Source organism: Capsicum annuum, chromosome 12, assembly GCF_002878395.1.
Source record: "Capsicum annuum cultivar UCD-10X-F1 chromosome 12, UCD10Xv1.1, whole genome shotgun sequence".
In the NCBI taxonomy this organism is placed as follows: Eukaryota; Viridiplantae; Streptophyta; class Magnoliopsida; order Solanales; family Solanaceae; genus Capsicum; species Capsicum annuum.
In genome coordinates this window covers 199,931,850-199,949,072 of record NC_061122.1, presented here as the reverse complement: position 1 = coordinate 199,949,072, position 17,223 = coordinate 199,931,850, and the positions used below count along the sequence as shown (strand labels likewise).

General features: G+C 33.9%; 1 protein-coding gene across 1 annotated transcript; it reads left to right on the top strand.

The window, feature by feature from the left end:
• Positions 1-13,956: 13,956 nt before the first annotated feature.
• On the top strand, positions 13,957-15,427 carry LOC107849840 (heavy metal-associated isoprenylated plant protein 30). The gene is made up of 3 exons (XM_016694384.2): positions 13,957-14,113; positions 14,737-14,812; positions 15,056-15,427. Exons 1-3 carry the CDS (start codon positions 14,084-14,086, stop codon positions 15,376-15,378), a joined length of 429 nt encoding a protein of 142 aa, XP_016549870.1. The 5' UTR covers positions 13,957-14,083; the 3' UTR covers positions 15,379-15,427.
• Positions 15,428-17,223: the final 1,796 nt, after the last annotated feature.

Below are 17,223 nucleotides of genomic sequence, written 5' to 3'. Positions count from 1 at the left end.
GTACCTGAATATTAAGAGAAGGTCATGAAAAATGAGCACAAGGATCAATTGATTGAAGCCATACAAAATGAGATAAAAACTCCGCATGAAAATCACATTTATAAGTTGGTGAAATTGCCTAAGGGCATGAGAGCTTTGAAGATTAAATAGGTGTTCAAAATAAAATTTGAAGAACAAAGATTAAAGCTCAGATTGGTTGTCAAAGTATTTGGTCAAAGAAAGGGTATTGATTTTTACGAGACCTCTACTCGTGCAATTCTTGATTTGACTACTAGTCTTGATTTACAAATTTAGTTGATAAATGTAAAGATGAATTTTCGTCATGGTGATCTCGAAGAGAAGATCTATATGGAACAACCTGAAGGCTGTAAGGTAAAAGATAAAGAAAATTATGTGTACAAACTTAAAAAGGGTCTTTATGGCTTGAAGCAAGCTCCTAGACAATGTTATAAGAGGTTTGAGTCTATTATTGGGGAGAAAAGCTACAAGAAGACTTCCTCATATCATTGTGTGTTTGCAATTTTTTTTTATGATGATTTTATCATCCTTTTGCTATATATAGATGATATATTGATCCTGGATAAGAATGCTTACATGATTTACGAGTTGAAGAAACTGTTATGTAAGTCTTTTGTTATGAAAGACTTGGGTCATGGTAAGCAGATTTTGGGCATGAAAATTATTGTCTCAAAGATTAAAGAAAGCTTTATTTATCACTTGAGAAGTACATTGAACGTGTACTGAAGTGTTTCAACATGAAAAATGCTAAGGTTGTTAACATACATCTTACTGGTCGTATGAAATTGAGCAAGAAAATGTGCCCTATAACAAAGGAGGAAAAAAGAGTTTGATCAGAGTTTCGTATTCCTCTATTGTCGAAAGTTTAATGTATGCAGTGGTATGTACCAGACTCAATATTGCTCACACAAATGATGTTAACTGATTTCTTAAAAATTTAGGAAAGGGGCATCGAGAAGCAGTCAAATAGATATTGAGATACCTAAGAGGAACCTTAGGTGATTGTTTGTGTTTTGTAGGATCTAATCCAATCTTGAAGGGATAATGCTGATATGACAAGTGCCCTTGAAATAGAAAATCTACTACTGAATTTTTATTTATATTTTTAGGGGGATCTTTATCATGGCAGTCGAAGTTGCAAAAGTACGTCGCACTATCTATAATTAAAGCTAAGTATATTGCGACTACTGAAGATGATAAAAAAATGATATGGCTTAAGCAATTCCTTCAAGAACTTGGATTGTAGCAAATGGAGTTCGTTGTCTATTGTGACAGTCAAAGTGCAATAAACTTGAGTAAGAACTGCATGTACCATGCAAGAACAAAACATATTAATGTGAGGTACCATTGAATTCGTGAACAAATGGAGAACAAAATCGTTCTATCTTAAGAATATTCACATGTGAAAATACCGCAGATATGCTGACAAAGGTGGTGTCAAAAGTAAGTTCGAATTGTGCGAAGAACTTATCGGCATGAGCTCTCTCTAAGAAAATAGGGATACATCCTTCAGATGCATTGGACTAGAAGGGGAGATTTTTGGAATCCATCCCCATAAATGAAGTTTGAAAATCATGGAATGATTTTAAAGAACGTGTTTTTTTTTCATGTACTAATAATTTCAAAGGGTTGATAGAGATATGAATTTCACCAACTAAACCAATTAATCTATTCACATGAAAATGCGAACTATTTTCTTTGAGTGAAGATATCACCAATGACATCAGAAGCAACATTTCACTGTTATATTGAGAGTTTCAGCTCATTTGAGAGACACACCAAAATAGAGAGAAAAATAATATAGAGAGAGCAGTGAGGTATTCTACAGACTGTGATAAAAATTAGTTTGTGAAAGAAAAAATAAAGTGAGAAATATTTTAGTAAGGTGGGAGCCAAAAGAGGATTATTTCTTTTGAGTATGTGGTAGTCACTTTGAGTATTGTACTTTGTGACTATAGTGTAAAATTCCCTACTATAGTAATATCAGTTGCTCTTTTTCGTTTATGATTTTGTTCCTTATTTAAAAGAATTTTCACGTAAAATTTTTGGTGTCATTAATTTTTTTCATTTTATTTTCATTATTTTGCTATAAATACTTTTGTTGTTATTTTGCGTTTATCCAGTAATAACGTGTTACAGCCTTTGTGTTATAATTTATTTGTTGATTTTGACTTGATACAAAATTTAAGAAGATAATGAAGACTTTTGTTTCTTGTGCTCTTAAACTAAAAATATATAAAATATACTAAATATAATTTAATCCTGTGGTGTCATCTAAAAAATTAGAATAAAAGAATAATTTTTAAAAAAGAGACATTCTCTTTGACATAGACTAAAAAGAAAATAATGACAATAAAACTAAAATGGACTAAGTATAAAATATTGCTTACAAAGAAAATAAAATAAAGTAAATGTAAAGGTCGAATGAAAGGGAGATTATATGATATTTCACTTCAAACTTATATAGAATGAGCCGATTTAGCTTCATATTTATGGAAGAAAAGTTGTTGCCAGGCCTTGTAGGAATTTGATGTAAGACTTCTTAAAAATTGCTTACAAGTTGTTTGTTTCATTTCGATGCAGGTTATCTACTTAATTGTAAGCCTAAGAAAGGCATTGCAAGACTTTTCAAAAGTTGTATGCGAGCTGTCTGCTTGATTACAAACGTCAAGAAGTTGTTGTAAGACTTTTCAAAAAGATAGCTACTTGCAGACTGCTTATATAAGCTACGAATTAACCTACTCGCAAGTTAATATTCCTAACAAAGATTTCATTTGACTTGATTGTACGTATGACATCACCTCCTTCAATGTAATGAAAAACTAGGAGCACGGAACGAAGTAAGCATGCCCACCTTTCGCCAGCTAACACAATTGATCAATACAGGGGAAACTGACCGAGAAGCTAAGCTAGCTATCAGCTGCCCTAGCGAACGAAGTCTAGTGTTCTTATCGATATGAGCGTTTGCTTGACTGTAAATATCTTCAACTACTAATTGACCTACTCGCAAGTTATTTGGTTGATTGTAAATATCTTCAAGAAGTTGCAGAATAATTAACTAGATATTCATAATATGGTGTAGTTATAACAATTTCTAACTTTTTAAGTATAAAAGAATATTACACTTTTCAAAATGAATCAAAGACAAAACAGTGTGTGTGAGATGAAACGGAGGGAGAAAATGGGGAGTGGGGAATAGAATCTTTGATAATGGATTACTGGTTGAGGATGGTGCATACTTAGTATCATAATTAAAAATTGCTCACATGAGATGATGATCAGATCAAAATAAAAAGGAGATGTTTGGAATTTTTGTAGGTTTCCTTTGCATCAAAGACCATTTGTACTTATCGACACATGGGTTATGTTGTAGGATTTATTTATTCTTAGTTAGATATCTTGAAATTAAGTTTAAGATATGAAAATTTTCTTTTTAGGAAGCATTTCTCTTTTAATTGGATCCTATATGGACTAATTCGAATTAGTTGGGCTCTAATATATATATATCGGATACTGAATACGAAAAAGGTAAAACATAGAGGAATGGACACTTAAATTTAGCCGCAATTACAACTCGCAAGTAACAATTCAATTTTTAGTATGCGCATTTTGACACTTCAATTGGTCTCAGTTATGTCAGTTGAATACTCCATTATAAAATAATTATCTAGACATAACCTCTAAAAATTGTATCACGTTAATATTAGTGTCCGTATGACACAGTGAAATGAGATCAAGTTAAAATGTTTATATATATACACTCAAAGTTGAAGTGCTTACATACCGACTACATTTAAATATTTGCTTACTAAGTAGCTGTTTGACCATGAAAATTATTCACTTTTTTATAACAAATTATTTCGAAAATGTATTTGGTAAAGTGAAAACAAGTTTTACTTGCTTTCTGTTGAGTAATAAACTAATTCATAAGTTAGTTAAAGTTGTTATAGACTCTACTAGTTAGGTAAGTTAGTTATACATTGAGTTAGTTAGAGATCATTCTAGATTGTTAGCTTACCTAGTTAATTAGAGTCAATTACAAACCACTATATATATACTGAATCCATGTGTACTTTAAGAATCAAGATCGAGAATAATAATCAACACTAAATTCATTCTCTTCCTCTCATACTACTTCTCTTGCTCTGCTTCTAATCTTCCATTGATACTTCTTCTCCTTTTTCATTGTTCTCTACTGTAACTGGTACTTATATGACTCTCAAGATCACAATGATGATCATGTAACATTTAACATGGTATCAGAGCCAATCACTGAAGGTTTTCAATATTTTTTGATCCAGAAATTCCAATTTTTTCAAGTTTCTTGATTCTGGTTTAAACCTTCTCTGCATATTCTGCAACTACTTCTAAAATTTTTTCTAATTTCTGCAATGGATGGCTCTCTGATTCGTGTTTGTCATGGAAAATCCTAATGATCTTGGAAACAATACGTCTTCATCAATGACTGGGCAAGGCATTAATGCAGCAGTAGATCAGAATCACCCTTTATTTCTAGCTTCTACTGATGTAAGTGGCTTAACTGTTATATCTTTCCAGTTAAAAGGTAATGAAAACTGTATACTCTGGAGTAAGGCAATGCGAATTGCTCTCTTGGGAAGAAACAAACTCAGATTAGTAGATGGATCCTGTAAGAAAGAATCATATCAAGTAGAATTGTGGGGCCAATGGGAAAGAGTTAATGCCATAGTACTATCTTGGCTTATAAATTCTTTGTCTACTAATCTAATTGGGGGTGTAGTATATGCATCTAATTCTCATGCTATTTGGGAAGATTTAAGGGAAAGATTTGACAAAATTGATGGTTCAAGAACTTACAACTTACATGAAGAAATATCTTAGATTACTCAAAGAATTCAGTCAGTAGCATCTTATTTCTCTAAACTAAAGGCTTTATGGGATGAGTTTGATTCAATGGTACCCTTTTCTACTTGTAATTTTCCTCAATCTAAGGAATTTCTTGGGTACATACAAAGACATAAACTATATCAATTCTTGATGGGTTTAAATGATTCATTTGCACAAGACAAAAGTCAGATATTACTGATGAGCCCCTTACTTACTGTGAACCAAGCTTACTCAATGGTGATCAGTGATGAGAGTCAAAGAGCTGTATCACATAATGTTACTAATGCTGGCTTGCTAGGGATTGCACCTGGAGGTTCTGAGTCTGCATTGTACTCAAAAATGGGTAATCAAAGGGATAAGAGGCCCTATTTCTCCTCATACAACTCAAATGTTGTTTGTGACCATTGTAAAATTAAAGGTCATCTCAAGAAAGATTGCTTCAGACTTATTAGGTTCCCTCATGGACATCCTAAACATGGTGATCATAAGGGTATGGATAAAACTTATGAACCTAGGTACAAGAAACAAAGAAGGAATACCCCAAGTGCACATGCAGTAGCACAAGATTGGTCTGCTACTGATAAGCTTCAGCAGACTCACAATTCTCAGGTGTTATCACCTTGTTCCGTGGATCCTAACTACATACCAGGACATGTTTAGAATCCATTACAGGCAATGACATCTATCAATTCCAGTAATAGCATGATGGTTCCACCAAGGTTCACACAAGAACAATATGATCACATAAGCTAAATGCTAAAGCAAGATAAATCAAAGACCTCAAACACAGTTGTGGCCAATATGATAGGTAAATTTAGAGCACTGAATGTGGTTAATGATTCCCATGAGTGGATCATTGAAATAGGTGATACAAATCATATGACCTCAGATATTGAGCTACTGAACAAAGATTCAATAACTCAACCTGAGGTATCTAGCAAAGTGTTTTCACCAAATGGTGAGGTTTCAGTAGTACAACACACTGGTACAACTGCTATATCAGCTCAAAGTACATTACAAATGTGCTTCATGTACCTCAATTCAAGTATAATCTGCTGTCTGTCTCAAAGGCAACCAGACAATTATAATGTTTTGCTACTTTTTTACCTAACTTTTGCATTTTTCAAGATTTTTACAATGGGAAGGTGAAGGATATTGGTAGAGAAGGAATGGGCTTTATTTCCTAATCAGACAAAACTTGCCAGGAAGGAATGGTGTTGAATCTGGCTTTAGCTTCACAACCAAGACTTATAGAGACAGAGATGACATTAATCTTTGGCATAGAAGATTAGGACATATTCCTTTTAAGACACTTACACTTTTGTTTCCAGGAAATAGATCTCAGATTACTAACATACTAAATAAATGCAGTATCTGTCCTCTGCAAGACTAGCTAGAAGTCCTTTTCCTACTAGTGATTCTACAACAATAAAGTTTTTTATTTGGTTCATGTTGATCACTGGGGACCCTATAAAGTGGTCACTCATGATGGTTTTAGGTTTTTTCTAACCATAGTAGATGATTTCTCTAGAATGACACGGATTTTCCTTCTTAAATTCAAATCTGATGTTTCAATTCTTCTTCAACAGTTCATTGTCTTTGTAAAAACTTTGATACAACAATAATCACGGATATGGGATTATGAGAGTATGCGTTGCACCTGAGACTTGGTGTGTGCAATTGAAGAGAAAAAAGAGGACTTAATATGCACCAAAAACCATCCATACACTACACTTGGACTACACTCCATAGGCGTTTTTTGTCTTCCCTTCATTAAGGGCTTTTTAGACATTTCACTTATGTAGTAATAAGTCTATAAATAGGCTAGCATTAGGTCTTTATTTCTTTAGTTGTTTATTGATATTGAAAGTTGTTACACTTGAACCAAACTCTCTCTAGTATGAGGAGTGTACCACCTTAGTTTAGGGCTTGGAAAATCCACCAAATCCAAAATGAGGGTGATGCTAGGGTGGAATAGCTAGTATTGTCAAACATTGTTAGAAACCTTAGCGCTTGAGTGGTTCACGCCCTCTTGTGTCATTGTAAGAGTGTTGGTGTTGCCAATTACACGTATTAAGGGTCTTAGTGTGTGACATACACTTAGGTTCTTAGTTCTTATGAGAGTTGATGTCTCACTTTCTATCCTTACACTTCTTGTAATCGTGTTTGTGTTCTTCTTCTAGTAAAGCCGTGTGTTGTTGTTATTTTGTTGTTGTTGTCTTATCATCCAGTGTTCATCTTATTTGGCTGTTTTTTGGTATAGATTACACCTTGTATCATCTCGTTCTTGTGGTATTATTGTTGGCCAAGACTTGTTCCCCTTTTGGTCCTCGATTTGTGCCTTGTTGAGTGGACTATTTTGGTGTCATTTCGTGAGTTCCTAGTTTTTTTCGTATCATTTGGTATCAAAGCCATCATTGATTTCATTCCCACGAGATCAATATTGGGTTTGTTCACTCAAAAATAAAAAAAAGTATTGATATTGAAAAAAAATATGAAAAACTCAAAATAGAAATCTGTCCACGTTTTTGTGTTTAGGCCAAAATTTGAAGCCTAATTTTCTTGTGATTTTCTTGTGTTTTATGTGTTCTAGTGTTAAATCCTTGTTTCCTAACACTAGAAGAGGTGTCTAAGGTCAAAAATATCACAAAAAGAGTTGTGTTCTTAAGTTTGGTGTTCTTGGCCGAGAAAGTTGTTGTTCTTGTTGTTGTCTTGGATGAAATTTGTTCTTTGAGTCTAGATCTAGGTATATTTCATGAGTCTTGAGTGTTATTAGTGTTGGTTTGTTCTACCCTAACACTAATAGAGTCAAGATATAAGTTGAACTCCTCCTTGTGTTGTTGTTGTACGAATTCAAAAGTTGGGCCGAATTGTTGTTAATGTTGTTGTGATGGATTCAAAATTTGAACGTTTAAAGGTGTGTTGTTGGTATTGTGGTTGTGGATTTGTGTTGAAAGAGGTGTTGTTGTTGTTGGGAGGTTCAAATTGATCCTTGTTCTTCAAATCTTGTTGAAGGTTCTTGGTGTTCTTGGCCAATCTTCATGTCTTGAGACAAGAAAAAACTTCAATAAGTAGTGTTTGATCTTAAGACCAAGTGGAAGAGTGTAGTATTCTTATTTATCTTAAACCAAGTTCCAATACTATACCAAAGTAGTAACGGACAAAGAGGGCTTTCAAAAATACTAGTTACCAAAAGGGAGTAAGGAGACTTTTCAAGACTAACCAAAAGAGGAAAGAGCCAACCACCCTTCAAAAAGGTATTTTGCCCAAAAGGTGCAGAGAAAGTCAACCTATTTTGAATGTGGAAAAGTCTCTAAAACTTGTGTATTTACCCTCCAAAACTGAATTCACTCTTCCATAAGTTGGAAAAACACTAAATTTTTCAAATTCCACAACTATTCCAAGGCTTCCATATCACTATCCGCAACCAACCAAAGGCTGCCACATCACCCCTTTGTACAACTAACTTTTTCTGTTTTGTAGGTAACTTTTTCGCCATAATGGAAGATACTTTGGCCCACCTTGATGTTATTTCCCGAGACATGGCGAAGGTGAATGCGGGCCTTGAAAAAAATTAGCTTAGATATGTCTACTATACTTGAGATGTTGGAACGAGTGAAGAGTCAAAGGAACTCTCGTGCTTCTACTACCGAAACCTTACCTCAAATGATCAATCCTCCAAGATCACCATTAAGTGACATAGACATAAGCCAAGCCACCAAATGCCCTCTAATCGAGACCTAAATAGGTCACTTTCCTCTCAATTTGATCAAGTCTAACAAGAAGGACTTGGAAGACAATTTTCTCCCATCCAAGATCTACAACTGAAGCTCCACATTACCAAAACAATCCTCTCAACCAAAAATCCACTTCCCAAAAACCAATATGTCCATATAAAGCAGTATAGTAGAAAGGAACATGAGGGACATGGAGTCTACAATGATGCTTATATGATGGAAGGGAATTTGAGGGGAAGACGTAGGGAACCACAAGGAACCCGCCACCAAGAAAGGAGTTGGTATGTGTTTTGGATGAGATTGAAGACAAGGCTCAAGATGGAGAGAAAATCGAGGTTCAAAATGAAGATGTTGGCCGAGACTTATGTTATTGAGCCCTCGGCTTCCTCATGTGTTTTGCGGACTATTTTGTGTCATCTTCATGTTTTGTGGACTGTTTTGAGTGATTTCCTTAAAGTGGTCAATTGCATGAAGTGAAGTCGTGAATTTGTGGGCAAATTTCTCTCAAGATAGAGAGGATGATACAAGAATAATCACGGATATGGGCTTATGAGAGTACGCGTTGGACCCGAGACTTGGTGTGTGCAATTGAAGAGACAAAGAGGACTTAATTATGCACCAAAAATCGTCCATACACAACACTTGGACTACACTCCATAGGCGCCTTTTGTCTTCCTTTCATTAAGGGCTTTTTGGACATTTCACTTATGTTGTAATAAGTTTATAAATAAGCTAGTATTAGGTCTTTATTTCTTTAGTAGTTTATTGATATTGAAAGTTGTAACACTTGAACAAAACTCTCTCTAGTGTGAGGAGTGTACCATCTTAGTTTAGGGCTTGGAAAATCCACCAAATCCGAAATGAGGGTGATGCTAGGGTGGAATCGCTAGTATTGCCAAACATTGTTAGAAACCTTGGCGCTTGCGTGGTTCACGCCCTCTTGTGTCATTGTAAGAGTGTTGGTGTTGAAAATTACAAGTATTGGGTATTAGTGTGTGACATACACTTAGGTTCTTAGTTCTTGTGAGAGTTGATGTCTCACTTTCTATCCTTACACTTCTTGTAATCGTGTTTGTGTTCTTCTTCTAGTAAAGCCGTGTATTGTTGTTATCTTGTTGTTGCTATCTGATCATCTTGTGTTCATCTTGTTGTTGGCTGTTTTTGGGTGTAAATTACACCTTGTATCATCTCGTTCTTGTGGTATTATTGTTGGCTGAGACTTGTTCCTCTTTTGGTCCTCAGTTTGTGCCTTGTTAAGTGGACTGTTTTGGTGTCATTTCGTGAGTTCCTAGTCTTTTCCGTATCAAACTTAGTATGATGCTTGTATCAAGAATATAAGAAGTGATAATGGTACAAAATTTATGAACAAAATCACCTCAGACTTATTCCTTAAGTATGGTATAATATATCTGACTTCCTGTACTCATACACCTCACAAAATAGGATAGTTGAAAAAAAGCATACACATATTCTAAAACTAACAAGGGCTATCAGATTCCAAGCTCACATACCTCTCAAGTACTGGGCTCTATGTGCAAAAGATGTTGTCTACTTCATTAATAGAATTCCCTCATCTGTTTTAAATGGTCTATCTCCTTATGAGAAACTATATAATAAGAAACCTTCACTTGTGCATTTAAAAGTACTTGGTTGTCTTTGCTATGCAAAAATAGTTCAAGAAAATAATAAGTTAATGCCTAGAAGTAGAATGGCTATACATATGGGCTATTCAGAAACTCAAAAGGGATATCTTTTATATGACATCACTAACAAACTATTCTTTGTCAATAGGGATGTTACATTCAGAGAAGACATATTCCCTTTCAAATATGCAGATATGCAGTCAACCTCATACCAGCTATTCACTTCACCTAATCATCAATTCATACACTCAGAAATGGATTCACTTGTGATTCCACCTTAAACTACAACTATGGAGCTCACTCAACCACAAGAGCATGAGGAGATACAAAGACAGGAGGAGCAATATGCAATGCAACAAAATATACTTGAACCTATTCAGCAAACTGATCATGATCAAAATCTGCATAATGTAGCCCCTTCTAGTTCTGTCCTATCCAGGAAATCTACAAGAGCTTCACATCCACCAAGCTGGATGAAAGATTTTGTGTCCTTAAATGTTTATGAGAACATTCCCGATACTCTATCTAATTACATTTATGATGATGCTCTAACACCTAGATGTCAAAGTTACATAGCAAAATTATCTAATGAAATTGAACCCTCTTCTTATGCAGAAGCTATGAAGGACCCTAGGTGGATAGAGGTCATGAAAATGGAAATTACAGCATTAGAAGACAACCAAACATGGAAGGTGGTGGATTTAACATTAGATAAAAGGCCAATTAGGTGTAAGTGGATATAAAAGATCCAATACAAGGCTACAAGAGAAGTGGAAAGGTTCAAGGCAAGATTAGTTGCTAAAGGGTATAGTCAAAAGGAAGGTATAGACTATCAAGAAACCTTTAGCCCTGTAGTTAAGATGGTAACCCTCAGGACTGTACTTGCTATTACAGTAGCTAAGAACTGGTATATTCACCAAATGGATGTCTTCAATGCTTTCCTACAAGGTGATCTATATGATGAAATATATATGGAGCTTCCACAAGGATTCAAGAAGCATGGGGGCAGGCAGGTATGTAGACTTCTTAAATCCTTATATGGATTCAAACAGGCTCCTAGGTAATGGAATGCTAAGCTATGTGAAGCCTTAGTTAAGTGTAACTTCAAGCAAAGTCAGTATGATCAATCACTATTCAGCAAAAGAACTGATTCAGGAATGATCATAGTATTAGTATATGTTGATGACATCTTAGTTACTGGTAATGATCTAAATCAGATCATTGAAACAAAGACTGCCTTGCATAAAGTTTTTAAGATAAAAGACCCAGGGGAGCTGAAGTATTTCCTAGGAATTGAATTTGCAAGGTCAAAAAAAGGGATCATGATGCATCAGAGAAAATATGCTCTTGAAGTAATCTCTGAGATAGGTCTCAGTGCTACCAAGCCTATCAACACACCTATGGACTCAACTATCAAATTAATAATAAGAGAATTTGATGAACAAAACAAGGACATAGCAGACTCAAGTGATGAACTACTAGAACATCAGGGAAAATACCAAAGAATTATTGGTAAATTGCTATATCTAACTGTGATAAGACCTGACATATCTTATAGCGTTCAGGCTCTAAGTCAGTTCCTGCAATCACCAAAGAAATCACACATGAATGCTGAACTTAGAGTGATCAAATATGTCAAGAAGAATCCTGGATCAGGTATACTACTATCTAGTTCTAACATTAATACACTAACTGCTTATTGTGATACAGACTGGGTTGCATACCCTTTCTCAAGAAGAACAGTGACAGGATTTGCAATCAAACTTAGTGAATCTCTAGTATCCTGGAGGTCCAAAAAGCAAACACTATATCAAGAAGCTCTGCTGAGGCTGAATATAGAAGCTTTGCAACTACTGTGGCAGAATTAACATAGTTAAGTGGACTGATTAACGAGTTAGATGTTCAAGTTCAACTACCAATTACAGTCCTCAGTGATAGCAAAGCTACCTTACAAATGGCTGCCAATCCAGTTCATCATGAGAGAACCAAGCACATAGAAATTGATTGTCACTTTGTAAGGGAAAAAATCCTACAAGGCTTGATAAAAACTCAGTACATTCCTACACAGAACCAACCTGCAGATGTCATGAGCAAAGGACTTACTAGAGTTCAGCATGAACACTTAATTTCCAAATTTGGCATGGTTAACATATTTACCACACCAAGTTTGAGAAGGAGTGTTGAGTAACAAACTAATTCATAAGTTAGTTAAAGTTTTTATAGGCTCCACTAGTTAGGTAAGTTAGTTACATTGAGTTAGTTAGAGATCATTCTAGATTGTTAGCTCACCTAGTTAATCAGAGTCAGTTACAAATCACTATATATATATACTGAATCCATGTGTACTTTAAGAATCAAGATTGAGAATAAAATCTACACTAAATTCATTCTCTTCCTCTCATCCTACTTCTCTTGCTCTGCTTCTAATCTTCCATTGATACTTCTTCTCGTTTTTCATTGTTCTCTACTGTAACTGGTACTTATATGACTCTCAAGATCACAATGATGATCATATAACATTCAACACTTTCACTTTTTTCACTCGTACTTTTCTTATAAAATTTTAAAAATAACTTTAATTTATATTCATGATCCAACACAACTCCAACTCCAACTACAAAAAATTATTATTTTCATAATCAAATGGGGCCTAATTATGCGCCCCTCCCCCAAAACAAAAAAATAAAAATAAAACAGACCTTCTGTACTTTCTGTTGCCTATAGCATTTTCCTACGTCTAGATATTCCTTTTTTACTTTTCAGTGTCAGCAGCCACTTGGCTTGACCCCATACTTCAAGTTTTTTGATGCCATTCCCTACCGAATTAAAAGTGCTCTTAAATAAAGAAACGTAGGAGAATATTAATGCCCACATGTACAATAATCAATTGCAAAATTTACTAAAGTTATGAAGAGGAATCCTCTTAGAGGATTGCTATTTTTCACGCAAGTGCACATCGTTTGTTTGCTTAATTGATGTACTAATCAAGAGATTGGAACTTAGGGGAGAGATGCCTTAATTCTGTGGGTAGGGAAAGTATAATTTAATTAACTATTTCTAGATCAATACGTGACTATGTGTGGAATTAAGTACTAATTCTTTTTTGGGTGCCAAACCTGAAAATAAAAAATCGATAATGGAACAGTGGGACTAAATCGGACGATGAATCTCTATCTGCTTAAACATCATACTGAAATATGTAATCGGTTCACGAATCCGAAGAAATCAAACTGTCGGATTTCAATAGACAGAGAGAGTATATCTTGTGAATTATGGCCAATACCGGGTATATAAGCAGTGATTTCAAATCCAGATTATTTAAAATTAAAGTTTATGTTGTTAACGAAAATATACTTTTATATAATTTTATGTATTAGTCCCTTCATTTATTTTGCTTATCCACTGTACTAAAAATAAACTGCCACTTTTACTTATCCAATTTAAAAAACTAAGAGACAATTTATACTTAATTTCTAATTTATCCTTATTATTAGATGTAGTCTTTTCTTAGTGCATTTCTAAAAACACTTTATTCATTATATTCAAAATGTGTTACAGTTAAATTATTATTTTATTTATTTCTAAAGTCAATACTGAACAAGTAAAATTGGAGGAATAACCAAACTATCTTCAACAAGTTTCCTCTTCTTTTTCTAAATTTATTTAATATGAGATACATATGTCATTATCAATATATATACTCAAGCAACCTGTTTACAATGGAAAACCTAAGAAACTATTTGGCACTGTTGTCTCTGCTTTACAAATATCATCATCATCTTCATCAATTAAGACAAACATAAAAGCATCAACAATAACATGCCTAGGGGTCGACCACTTTCGTTGCAGGTTTCACTTTCAATACCCTTTGGTCTTCTTCCTTTAACTTTTTCCTTTTCCTCTCAGAAAAAAAGGTTCTTTCGTTTCCTTCACCTTTTCATCAGTTCAACCTGGAAATGATCATTTCACATGATTTTCTACTAGTCAACTTTATTGTAAAGATGCATGTTATAATATCAAAAGAGAACTATGTACAATGGAAAAAGTTTTAAGTTATAGGTACATCTTTACCTGTGGTAGAATATATCATGTTTACATTTTAAGAAAGCTTACCCGAAAAAATTCTTTAACTGAGCTGATTATACAATAAATTCTTTACACTAATGATTTTTATAACTTGAACTCTAAAAGGAATATGTTGATCAGGTGACTATCCTTATGACCAAAGGCGGATGCAGCCTTATAGTATCGGTTTATCTGAACTTAATATTTTTGACATGGAGTCTAATTTATTAAAATTGCAACAAATAGTAGGTTTGAGCGAAAAATTTCTTAAATATAATAAATTTAACGATAAAAACCTTAAATGTTGAATTACAACAGATAATTTAAGATGAAGGGAGTACAATTTACAAACAAAGGATAATTTTGAGAATTGTTAAATCCAGTTTTTTTTCTTTTTTCTTTTCCAGACGGTTGAACTCAAAGTAAGGATGTGTTGCCCTGGTTGCGAGAGAGTTGTCAAAGACGCTATCCTCAAGCTTAGAGGTATATGACATATATGTCGATTATTGCTACTATTGAAATATATCTTGATGCAAAAAGAAACTAATTACAATTCATCCCTCACAAATTTGTGACGGGCCACATTTCTGCCACAAATTTATGATGAAATTATGGATCTTCATCTCTGTGACAAAATATCGTTCACAATAATATGTTACCATATTGTGTCACGAATCTATAATTTTCTTAAATGTACAATAAGCGTAAAATGCTGATAAATGACAGGAGTCGACTCGATAGAGATCGATGTAGAGATGGAAAAGGTGACAGTAATGGGATACGTCGATAGAAAAAAGGTGCTAAAGGCAGTGAGAAGGGCAGGAAAGAGGGCAGAATTCTGGCCATATCCATATCCTCCTTTATATTTTACAACATCAAATAATTACTTCAAAGATACAACAACAGAGTACAAAGAGAGCTACAATTACTGGAGGCATGGCTACAATGACGCTGACAAGCATGGTACTCTGCCCATAAGTCAAAGAGGAGATGACAAAGTTAGCAATTTGTTTAATGATGATAACGTCTATTCTTGTTCTCTCATGTGATGTATAAAACATGTATTTTAATTGAGAAAAAACATCTTTTCCGTCTGAACTTATTCTCCCAACTCACTTTAGCACTTAAACTTAACTTATGTTTATTTACCTCCTTAACATCTTTAAAGTGAATTACTTTCACCCCTTAATATATAATACCACTCTCATAACGGAGAGTGCATCACACTCGCTGACACGTCAGCGCCACATCACCACCACGTCGGAGCCACGTAAATAAAGTATTTTTTTAATAATTTTATATATAAATATATTATATATATATATATATATATATATATATATATTTTTAAATATATAAAAAATAGTTTAAAATTAAAACAAAAACCCCACCTCCTATTTTCCATCTTCTTCGTAACCCCCAGTCCTACCCTTCCCCTGCCTCCCTCCCGTCCACCCCCACACCTGCACACACACTCCGTTCTCCCTCATACTGTCCCACTTGCACACACACCCATCCACCTCCGCCCACCCCAACATAGCCACACTTGTCAGATTTTCCGGTGAATTTTCTCCGGAAAACTCAACTCACTTAAAAAATTTAATTAATTATCAATTTTTTCAAACAAATAAATCTAAGAAAGGTGAGAGAAAAATTATGTTGGGTGTTTCTTTAACAAATGGATCTAAGAAATTTGAATGGACGTTTAATGGAGGAAAAATGGGTGTTTAATGGAGGAAAATTTTCGGAAAATTTTCTTGTTAATATTTTCCTCTGAATTGTTTCCACTGAATAATTTTCATTCAAACTATCCCATAGTTGAAACTGAAACTATTCCATTTTTTGTTTCCCATTTCTTTAACAAATGGATCTAAGAACTTTCTTTTGTTTTATTTCTCTTGCTAATATTAACAATGGAGGAAAAATGGGTATTTAATGGAGGAAAATGGGTGATTCCGATTCGTGTTTCTTTAACAAATAGGTGTTTAATGGAGAAAAATTTTTAATTTAGTACCTTAGTGATTATTTTTTGGCGGTGTTAATGGAGAAATATGAAAATAATTAAAGGAGAGAAGTGGTGAAAATTATATTTGAGGTTGTTAATGGAGAAATTTGGGTATTGTTGTTGATAATGTTTTGAAGAAGAAGAAGAAGAAGAAGAAGAAGAAGAAGAAGAAGAAGAAGAAGAAGAAGAAGAAGAAGAAGAAGAAGAAGAAGAAGAAGAAGAAGAAGAAAGTGTCTATTTTTTATTTTTTTAAATTTTTTATTATATTTTAATATAATATTACTAAATTATTTTTGTAATAAATAAACACGCCCTTTTAAAAAAAAATGTCATGTCAGCATTAGGGGTGAAATAAATACACTTCAAAGATGTTAAGGGGGTAAATAAACGAAAGTTAAGTTTAAGTGCTAAAGTGAGTTGGGAGGACAAGTTCAGGGGGAAAAGATGTTTTTACTCATTTTAATTACTATAACGTTAATCTTTTGTGGATTAGTAAGTTATGAATGTATTTGTATCATTTGTGTTCCTAGTCTCTTGCTTGTAAGGAACAATCATATTTAAATGAGAAAATACATAACTTTCCCCCAAAGTTGTTCCCATTTTACGGCCATTTTTTAGGGATAGTTGTCAATATACATCATTTGGACATCTTTTTTATCGGATGTCCCCGAAGGGACACACCATTTGGGCATCTAATTTATCAAAAATGGCTGAGTATACATATAAACACTTGGTTGTATATAGTGTGTATATGTTGTACATGTAAACGTATGTAATTTGTATGTATATACATATGAATAAATATGTATAGGTATGTATATAATATGTATATCTTTTATATGTAGGCATATTAGTATAAAATATACACTATCTATATAGTGTATATGAA